The sequence below is a fragment of the Coregonus clupeaformis genome, chromosome 9 (genome assembly GCF_020615455.1).
Source record: "Coregonus clupeaformis isolate EN_2021a chromosome 9, ASM2061545v1, whole genome shotgun sequence".
Lineage (NCBI taxonomy): Eukaryota > Metazoa > Chordata > Actinopteri > Salmoniformes > Salmonidae > Coregonus > Coregonus clupeaformis.
In genome coordinates, this window is record NC_059200.1 from 7449869 (window position 1) to 7460757 (window position 10889).

The 10889-nt window shown below is 43.0% G+C and overlaps 1 protein-coding gene across 2 annotated transcripts; it reads left to right on the plus strand.

The window, feature by feature from the left end:
- The first annotated feature begins 3551 nt into the window (after positions 1-3551).
- LOC121573649 (zinc finger protein 711) lies at positions 3552-10889 on the plus strand. 2 transcript variants are annotated; one of them, XM_041885782.1, is made up of 8 exons: positions 3552-4284; positions 6163-6260; positions 6379-6834; positions 7622-7786; positions 7887-8024; positions 8165-8299; positions 8440-8583; positions 8706-10889. In XM_041885782.1, the coding sequence occupies exons 2-8, from the start codon at positions 6182-6184 to the stop codon at positions 9881-9883; spliced, it is 2295 nt and encodes a 764-aa protein (XP_041741716.1). In that variant the 5' UTR covers positions 3552-4284; positions 6163-6181; the 3' UTR covers positions 9884-10889. The 2 variants fall into 2 exon arrangements, with proteins under 2 accessions (XP_041741716.1, XP_041741717.1); XM_041885783.1 differs by having other exon boundaries at positions 6166-6260.

Genomic DNA, 10889 nt, shown 5'->3' on the forward strand with positions numbered 1-10889 from the left:
CCCTTGTTGGCAATCACAGAGGTCAGACGTTTCTTGTAGATGGCCACCAGGTTTGCACACATCTCAGGAGGGATTTTGTCCCACTCCTCTTTGCAGATCTTCTCCAAGTCATTAAGGTTTCGAGGTTGACGTTTGGCAACTCGAACCTTCAGCTCCCTCCACAGATTTTCTATGGGATTAAGGTCTGGAGACTGGCTAGGCCACTCCAGGACCTTAATGTGCTTCTTCTTGAGCCACTCCTTTGTTGCCTTGGCCATGTGTTTTGGGTCATTGTCATGATGGAATCCCCATACACGACCCATTTTCAATGCCCTGGCTGAGGGAGGGAGGTTCTCACCCATGATTTGACGGTACATGGCCCTGTCCATCGTCCCTTTGATGCGGTGAAATTGTCCTGTCCCCTTAGCAGAAAAACACCCCCAAAGCATAATGTTTCCACCTCCATGTTTGACGGTGGGGATGGTGTTCTTGGGGTCATAGGCAGCATTCCTCCTCCTCCAAACACGGCGAGTTGAGTTGATGCCAAAGAGCTCGATTTTGGTCTCATCTGACCACAACACTTTCACCCAGTTCTCCTCTGAATCATTCAGATGTTCATTGGCAAACTTCAGACGGGCATGTATATGTGCTTTCTTGAGCAGGGGGACCTTGCGGGTGCTGCAGGATTTCAGTCCTTCACGGCGTAGTGTGTTACCAATTGTTTTCTTGGTGACTATGGTCCCAGCTGCCTTGAGATCATTGACAAGATCCTCCCGTGTAGTTCTGGGCTGATTCCTCACCGTTCTCATGATCATTGCAACTCCACGAGGTTAGATCTTGCTTGGAGCCACAGGCCAAGGGAGATTGACAGTTATTTTGTGTTTCTTCAATTTGCGAATAATCGCACCAACTGTTGTCACCTTCTCACCAAGCTGCTTGGCGATGGTCTTGTAGCCCATTCCAGCCTTGTGTAGGTCTACAATCTTGTGCCTGACATCCTTGGAGAGCTCTTTGGTCTTGGCCATGGTGGAGAGTTTGGAATCTGATTGATTGCTTCTTTGGACAGGTGTCTTTTATACAAGTAACAAGCTGAGATTAGGATCACTCCCTTTAAGAGTGTGCTCCTAATCTCAGCTCGTTACCTCTATAAAAGACACCTGGGAGCCAGAAATCTTTCTGATTGAGAGGGGGTCAAATACTTATTTCCCTTATTAAAATGCAAATCAATTTATAACATTTTTGACATGTGTTCTTCTGTATTGTTTTGTTGTTATTCTGTCTCTCACTGTTCAAATAAACCTACCATTAAAATGTAGACTGATCATTTCTTTGTCAGTGGGCAAAAGTACAAAATCAGCAGGGGATCAAATACTTTTTTCCCTCACTGTATATGTGATATTTCCATATTTTTCTTTAAATACATTTGTAACATTTTCTTTTTTTTAACGGTTTTTGCTTTGTCATTATGGGGTATTGTGTGTAGATTTGATGGGGGGGGGGGACAATTTAATCAATTTTAGAATAAGGCTGTAACGTAACAACATGTGGAAAAAGTGAATCTGAATACTTTCCAAATGCACTGTAACTCCCACCGACTAAAATTCCTGATTGTCCTGGTTGTATTTACTTAATGTCTCTATTACCTTGGTATTTCAGATAACAATTATGGTAGTTTACCACCCTGCATGGACGAGAATGAGCCGAGTGTCTCAGATGACTCCATCATCATGGGCTACAGGATGCAGGACCTCACTGACATCCAGATCATGGCTTGCATGCAGGAGGAGAGTGAGTGTGGAAACCCTCTAGTTTTGATTCATACATACTATGCATAATTACTTTACTTGTGAAGAGTGTGTTTGACAGTGTTTTCCTTCTCCCCAGGCTTAAGACAGGACTATGCCTCCATCCCTGGTGCTGCCACACCATTCAGGAGTGTTGGTATATCCATGCTGTCACCTTCTAATTATGGCTACAGTGATCTGGAGTTCGACAAGTATAGTCTGGAGGACACAGTCACATATACACCTCCTCCCAGCCAGCTGCCCTACTACCGGCCCTCCCCATTGGTCAGTCATCAAGATCCATAGCCCAGCCTGGTCACAGCAGCCAGCTGCAAAGGCCTCCCAGTCAGGCCATCATTCAATCTAAGCTGCTTAAACTCACAAAGAGCATAGGTAAAAAGAGCACCTGTATGGAAAGTCCCATTTGACACACAAATTCACATATTGACTTTTACTTGAAAACAAAAACAAATCGACAGAGAATATTCTCTCCACTACCAGTTTAATGTGTGTTTGACCGATTGTATATGTGAAATGGGAGTTGACCCAGATGTATGTTGTTGTTGTTGTAGAGGAGCTGAAAAGCAGCATGCCCAACCAGGATTTACCACCTCCTCGCACCAGCCTCCACTCCCTCCAGGCAGTCAGGAACAGCCGCAACCTGAAGGCTAACGGCCAGCTCCCCACCTCCCGCCTGACCTACCCTGTCGCAGATTCAACCAGGTCTCCACCCGGTGGGTTGGTTTTTAATAGGGAGACGATATACTAAACCATAATGTCTATACACACCATCATATACATATATATTTATATTCCGGACTCTGATATTGCTTGTTCTGATATTTCTTAATTATTTTCCTTTTCGGATTTGTGTGTATTGTTTTTTATTGTTAGGTATTACTGCACTGTTGGAGCTACAAACAGAAGTATTTCACTGCACCTGCGATAACACACCTGCGATAACATCTGCAAAATATGTGTACACAACCAATAAAATGTGATTGCTTCTCAGCAAGCATATAGAAACACATAGGAACTGAATTTTGTACTTGTTTTTATTTCATACACATGGTTAGGCCATAACATTTCCAAACTTCTGATTGCCTCCTAGGTGCGTCTTCAGTCAGGCTTGGGAGTGGTGGCCGATCTTCATTTGTCTCTGCCAAAACATTGAGCTCAAGTGACCCTGCGACTGGAGCAGTACGGCAGTCCCTGAGATAATCATTTCAGGCCTCGTCCATCAGAGGGTTGCAGAGACCCCAGTCCCTCAGCCCCTCTGGTTTGAGGAACCCCTGTCCCGGTAAGGACCTCTCAGTTGGAGAGTACCTGTTAAGTCATGGTCGTGTCTATTTCTCCCCTGGCTTGGGGCAGAATGGGGCCGCCTGCCAATTCCTGTATGTAAAACGGTGTACTCAACGTTCCTCAGTAATCTGTAACAAACTCTCACTCAAAATATTAAAGTACATTAAACAGTAGGTTTGATTTCTGTGCTTTTGAATTGAGTTGTAATTTTCCTTTGCCGATCATACAGTACTGATTTATTTTGTGTGGCTTCACAATCCCTTCCACTGGAACTGGACACATCCCTCCTTTCTCAGTTATAAATGCAAGGTGCTGCTCAATGCTAAATTCCAAACGATCTCCAACAAACAATCTTAATTTGATACAAATGTTTTGATTTGACACATGACTGATACAGTATTTCATTATTAACATAAATATCACAGCAGAGTATCACACAGGCCTCATTTGTAAAACAATTTTATTCTGCATACTACTTTTACCCTGGTTTACATGTACATTTCTTCCTCAATCACTCCAGTACCCCTGCACATTGAAATAATGGTACTGGCACTGCACTGACCTGTATATAAGACCTGTATATAACTGCATCCTCGTGTTTCATTTTTTCTTCTCTCACATTTCACTTGTTTTATTTCTTTATCTATTTTACTATCTCTATTGTGCATTATTGGAAAAGAGCTCAAGTTAAGCACTGTACTGTTTTACACCTGCTTTATCCTGTGCATGTGACAAAAATTGAAACAAGTTATACCACAACATGTTTCAGTTGAAAAGTATAATAATTTAACACTTTGAGGGCAGTTACAGTATTGGGCCCCATTACGTTTTTATTATAGGAGCTCTAACTTCAGATAGTCCTGGCAATTTGTTGCAGAGTGAGCAGTTGTGGTATACAGTTCCACCTATTAGTTAGTAAATACAGACATATGTTTAAGGTTTCTAAACTTTACAATAGTTACATGACGTATGTCTTGTTCTAGAGACAGGGACCAGCTGTTTTGGAATAAAATATTGAAGACCGAGCGCAGTCTACTGCCCCACCCTTCGGAATTATCAGGGAGCTACGTGATTGGTCCAGGCCTGAAAAACAGCCTTCAGGATCTAGACTGTTTTACAGGCCTCGCATTCGCACCATGAGAAATATAACCTAATTTAATAAGAAGACTGCTCGAACCCGAAAAGTGTAATTTAAAAAAGACGGCAGCGACTTTGTTTGGTAAGTATGTATTACATTTAATGCAATATGACGATGGGGCCTTGTCACGAAGGCCTACGGGCCTCCACCTCAGTCGAAAAAAACAACAATGGTAGCTAGCTAGCCAAGCTAACTAACGACATAGCTAGCTCGGACATATAGTATAATTTGTGTTTTCTTTCAGTGTACACTTTCTAAAGTATATAAACAGTTGTGGGTTTACTGCGTTTATTTTACTAATAATATTGATTACAATTGTTGGGAATGCTATTGCTAACTAGTTAGCTCGCTAATTTAGCCGAATGGCACAGAACAGAAAACATTTGCAGAATGTCGCAGAGGGTCAGTATTGCACCCTTGTTGTTGGAGTCTTGAAAAAATGCATAGCTTGGATTTAAATGTGTTGCATGGATTTGATTTATGCTTAACAATCATTCTGCATATTATTCATGCTTTTCCAATATTTTTTGCTAGATTCACCTGCGCGCTCGAGCTATACATCATTGTTGGCGGGGTTCTGTGCCCACAATGTAAACAGAAGCCGCCATATTTATTGCGTCTGGGCGATCTCTCTGCTGTCTGTCAGTGGGTTGTAACTAGATGGAGTACAGCTACGACCGGAAGTCACTTTTCGTAGCAGGTTAGGAGAGCATTTTAGCAAACCTTTTTCCGAACCTTAACCTCATTCTCCTAACCTGCTACGTTAATGATCATAATCTGCTACTTAAAAGTCACCTCCGGTCGTAACAGTATTCCACATAGTCATAACCCAGGATAGGATAATTTACGCCGTTGTGACTAGACGGAGTACAGCACTGACCGGAAGTGACTTTTCGTAGCAAGTTAGGAGAGCATTTTAGCTAACCCTTTTCCTAATTCTCCTAACCTGCCACTTTAATTCTCCTAATCTGCTGCCAAAGTTCTCCAAAAAGTCACTTCCAGTCGTAGCTGTATAACACCTAGTCGAAATTAATTTGCGCAGCAGGTTAGGAGAATTAGGTTAAGTTTAGGAAAAAGGGTTAGGGTTAGCTAAAATGCTCTCTTAACCTGCTACGAAAAGTTAACTTCCAGTCGTAGCCAGACTCCATGTAGGCACAACCCAGTCAGTGGGCTACTGCAAGACTGTGTCAAAGCAGTGCGTGTGAATGTCTAGCCATCCAAATTGGATACTTTCCCGGTCTATCACTGTAACTACAGTGGTTACAAAGTGGCATTGATTTATTACTGTCACCCACAACAAAGTTCAAATTCTAGTACATTAACAAATGAGTCCTGGAGGCATGTTTTTTTTTAAATGTGAAGGCCAGTCATAACACTACTCAACCTATCCAAATGTTGTGTATCACACCTGTGAGAATGTGTGAATATAAACATGATATTGTAGCTTTTTGCTTCCCATTAGATTTAGCAATGCATCATCAACCACATTACTTCTGCATTTATCCGATAGTTGACCCTCTCTCCTTCTACTATAAGACATTATAAAGGCACATTCAATCTTATAAAAAGTAATCAAGCATTATAGCTGTCTGCTTTACAAAAACAATTGTTTTTCAGGACAGATAATATAATTGAAGCTGATGTATTGGCTATGTGCTTTCCTTTTCTCTATTTCAGGCGTCTTCTCCCTTGCTGATAAAAAAAAAAAGCATAACACTTCTGATGGTTTGAGAGCTCAGCATCAAATGTGAATGCTGAAATGCAATGTGTTTTTAATCTTTCAGTCTTAACATTTAGTTGTTTTATGTCAATGTTTATTTAGCATTGATGGTCAGTCTGTTGATTATTTAATTGAGTCAGATGTGTTGACACATTTGTAATGATTTATACATTGACAGAGGTCCTGATTGATCAGATAAAATTAGATCAACTTAATCCTCTCCTCTTTTGTGTTTGTAGCAGACAGGATAAAAAGAGAATGGACCACGGTGGGGGGGTCTTGAACTTTCAGATGCAGGACTCAAAGATGCAACACACAATGATAATGCAGGATTTTGGTATGTCATCTCCATCAATGCAGAGAACTAATACTCCATGGTCTTTTGTTTATTTGACTGTGTCTGTGTATGTTCGAACTGATAAGATGAGTCTAACAGTTCTTCCTGACTTCCCCAGTGGCAGGTATGGGTGGCATGGCCCACATCGACGGTGACCACATTGTGGTGTCTGTGCCAGAGGCGGTGCTGGTGTCAGACGTGGTGACTGATGAGGAGGGCATCACATTTGAGCATGACCTGGGCTCAGAGGTTGTAGAAGGGCCAGACATCTGCTGCAGTGACGACCCTGACGGCATGATCATGACTGAGTCGGTCCTGGGGGCCGAGGTGGCCATCGATGAGGTGCTGGACTCAGACCACCATCAGCATGTGCTGACAGCAGATCTCATAGAGGAATCTGACAGCGTTCCTGACCAGGTGTTTGAGATGGTCACTGAGGAGGTAATGGTCTCCAACTGCAACTCAGAGACATATGTGGAGGAGCAGGAGGAGATGGAAGACTCTGCAGTCACCATCGAGGAGCAGGATGATGAGGATGGGGGGAGTGTCTCTGAGGACTACCTGGTGATCTCCTGTAAGTCGCATACATTTTCTGTTCTTAGAACTACTAGCATTTCATGGTATGGTCTACACCTGTTGTATTCGGCGCATGTGACAAATCAAATTTGATTTGCTCCAACACTCACAGAATGACAGAATAATTTTGCCTCTAATAGGATGAATTGGAGAATGTACACACCCCTACATATTTATTTGGACAGTGATGCTAAAACGATTAATTTAGCTCTATACTCCAGCATTTTGGATTTGATATCAAATATTTTATGAGGCGAAAGTACAGAATGTCACCTTTTATTTGAGGGTATTTTCATACATATCTGTTTTACCGTTTAGAAATGGAAGCACTTTATGTATCTAGTCCCCCCATTTGAAGATTTCCTAAGTATTTTGACAAATTCACTTATAGTGTATTACATTTAGTCTAAAGTTAAGTATTTGGTCCCATATTCCTAGCACGCAATGACTACATCAAGCTTGTGACTCTACAAACTTGTTGTTTGCATTATTTACCATTCATTTCTATTGGCCACAACATAATCCGAAACACAACCAAAACAAACTGCAAATGCATCCAACAAGCTTGATGGAATACTTATGACACCTTCAAATGGAGTGACGAGATACATAAAGTGCTTTAATTTCTAAACGGTAAAACAGATATGTATGAAAATACCTTAAAATAAAGGTGACCTTCTGTACTGTCGCCTCATATGAGTATAGAGCCAAATGAAAAGTTTTAGCTTCACTGTCCAAATAAATACGTACGGGAGTGAACAATGATTATGCTGTTGTTTGTGCAGTGGACGATGTTGGGGAGAAGTTGGACATGGAGGACACGCCCCTGAAGATGGGTTCTGAGGTGATGCCTGAGGAGGATGGCTCCAAAGAGGGCGACTACGACTCTGAGTGCATCAAAGTCTACATCTTCAAGGCAGAGGCTGATGATGATGATGATGTTGACATAGGCAAGGACTGCTATTAATTGGCTTTCTGAAAGTTACGACTTATTTGAACGGTACACCTCTGTTCAGTTTCCCTGATGTCAGACATTTACTGTGAGTGCAGGTGGCACAGAGATTGTAGCTGAGAGTGACTTCCACAACGGTCACGCAGTGCTGGAGACTGGGGGCATTGGCAAGCTGTCTCGAGAGAAGATGGTCTACATGGCAGTGAAAGACCCGTCCCAGGAGGATTCAGAGATCAGTGAGTCCCCTGAATTACCAGCACTTCCTCCTATCCTTTATACCCATCAGATCAAACAATATGTCTGCCTTATTCTTTTTGTCACAATAAGTGGTTGTAGTATTAAATGAAGTGACTACGTTTTGCTTGTCTCTGAGCAGACTGTACTGAGATGGCAAATGAGGTGTACATGGAGGTGATAGTGGGAGAGGAGGATGCCCCTGCCATTCAGGACTCACTGGATGACTCTAGCCACAATAAGAACTTTGGCACCATAGCCTGGGCTGCAGCTTATGGTAAAGCTGACTCCTTTCCTCCATAGACATACTTTCAGTATGGTGTAAGATAGAATTCTACATTTTGATTTTGTTCATATTTTGAGTGTGTTGAATTGGTGGATGTTGTATGGACATAGGCTCAAAATAATTTTCTATAGGTAACAGTCTGGACTCCAGGCTGGAGAACAAGAACAACACAGGGACACATTACCTGAAGATCAGCGACAGCTTGAGTACAAGTAGAGCTCTCAAACAGAAGATCAAGAAAAAGAAGAAGGGAGAGACACGTCAGTGTCAGACAGGTATGGGGTTCTATGTTCATTAAAACCATACATGTTCTAGAAGCTTGCAGAATTTTGTAAGATTTGTTTTTAGCTGTAGTCCTGACAATGCCTGGTCTTTTTGCTTCCACTCTTCTCCCCAGCCGTGATCATTGGTCCAGATGGCCAGCCTCTGACTGTGTACCCCTGTCACATCTGTGGGAAAAAGTTCAGATCACGAGGCTTCCTAAAGATCCACATGAAGAACCACCCAGACCACATGTTCAAGAAGAAGTACCAGTGCACAGACTGTGACTTTACCACCAACAAGAAGGTCAACTTCCACAACCACCTGGAGGGCCACAAGCTCATAGTGAAGAGTGACAGGGTGCCAGAGTTCACTGAGTTCACGCGGCGGTACTGTGTGGAGAGCCCCCTCAGCTCCAACAAGCTCATCCTGCGTGACCAGGAACCCAAGCTGCACCACTGTAAGTACTGTGACTATGAGACAGCCGAGCAGGGCCTGCTCAACCGCCACCTGCTGGCCGTGCACAGCAAGAGCTTTGCCCACGTATGTGTGGAGTGTGCTAAGGGTTTCCGCCACCCCTCGGAGCTCAAGAAGCACATGAGGACCCACACAGGTGAGAAGCCTTACCACTGCCAGCACTGTGAGTTCCGCTGTGCCGACCAGTCCAACCTGAAGACCCACATAAAGAGTAAGCACGGCGCTGAGCTGCCCTTCAAGTGTGGCCACTGCCCACAGGCCTTCCCTGACGAGCGGGAGCTGCAGAGGCACATGGAGATCTTCCAGGGCCACAAGACGCACCAGTGTCCACACTGCGAGCACAAGAGCACCAACTCCAGTGACCTGAAGCGCCACATTATCTCTGTGCACACCAAGGACTTCCCTCACAAGTGTGATGTGTGTGAGAAGGGCTTCCACCGGCCCTCGGAGCTCAAAAAACATGCAGAGACTCACAAAGGTGCCAGGCTGCACCAGTGCCGCCACTGTGACTTCAAGACGCCGGACCCGTTCATACTCAGCCGCCACATCCTGTCCGTCCACACCAAAGACTTGCCATTCAAGTGCAAGCGCTGCCGACGGGGCTTCAGGCATCAGCTGGAACTGAAGAAGCACATGAAGACCCACAGTGGGCGTAAAGTGTACCAGTGCCAGTTCTGTGAGTACAGCTCTTCGGACGCTTCCGGATTCAAACGGCACGTCATATCCATCCACACCAAGGACTATCCCCACCGTTGTGACTACTGCACTAAAGGCTTCCGTAGGCCCTCTGAAAAGAGCCAGCACATTGCGCGGCATCACAAGGATGTTTTAATGTAGAGTTCTACTTCACACACCCTTTCCCCTATTCAGAACAATCCTATTCTCACCCACTATAGAGCAGGGAAATAAAATGGTTTCAATGTGGTAAAGGATGACAATTGTCACATTTTCTTACAACTTTATTAGTTATTTATTAACCTTGTCCTCACATCACCATTAGTACTCAAACCTGGGGTGCTATTCAAACAAACCTCAAGTCAGGCAAGTCCTAAATCAGAACATTGCTGAAAGCACATCTTTTCTCAGTAGTATGCTTGTCGCATGCCTGGATTGTTTGAATAGCACAACACTTGTTATATGCAGTATCAGTGCTAAGATAATGCTGTAATTTGATTGACTGCTGACTGTATTCTCAGTTTGACCTTGGGGTAACTGTTCTCTGACAAGTCATTGTATGATTCCTTTGCACTGTTTTTTGCTAGCAATAAATTGTGAAAATCATGCATTTAAAGACCCAGTTATAAATACAAATGTAAACAGTCATCTGTGTCAATTTTCTCTGTATTCAAAGGGATGGAAAGTCGATGTGTCCATTTTGCTTTGAAATAATCGCTTGTCAAACAATCAGGGGTTTTCATTTTTTCCCATGTTTGCACTGGTAAAATCATCTTGCTCAGAGCCAACCACATCATGTTCACTATCAGGAATGTCTCTCATGCATCAGATAAAATCAGTGTTATCTATTCTCATGTCTCAACTGAAATGTTAGAAGCTCCTGATAAATTGTTCACCTCAACTTATTACTTTCATTCAATCTTCATATTAACTTTTTGCCCTCATTCATTCAGTAATAAAGAATGTACCAACAGGTGGATTTGTGTTAGGATGACAGTGCTTTGCATCTTACATGGGCACCTACTGACATCAAGTCATCCCATGATTGACCTAGAGAGGTGAAATCAAGATTGTATTTTGTTTATTGATTTAGAATGATTAACGTCGGATTTGTGGAAATGTACTTTTTGAAAGAATATCTTTGAGAGTATACAGTGGTGTGAAAAAG

Bases quoted from the DNA above. Each gene is read 5' to 3' on its own strand.
- LOC121573649 (XM_041885782.1), top strand. From the start codon at position 6,182: ATGGACCACGGTGGGGGGGTCTTGAACTTTCAGATGCAGGACTCAAAG. The intron at 8,300-8,439 runs GTAAAGCTGACT...AATTTTCTATAG, and splicing joins AGCCTGGGCTGCAGCTTATG to GTAACAGTCTGGACTCCAGG. The intron at 8,584-8,705 runs GTATGGGGTTCT...TCTTCTCCCCAG, and splicing joins GACACGTCAGTGTCAGACAG to CCGTGATCATTGGTCCAGAT.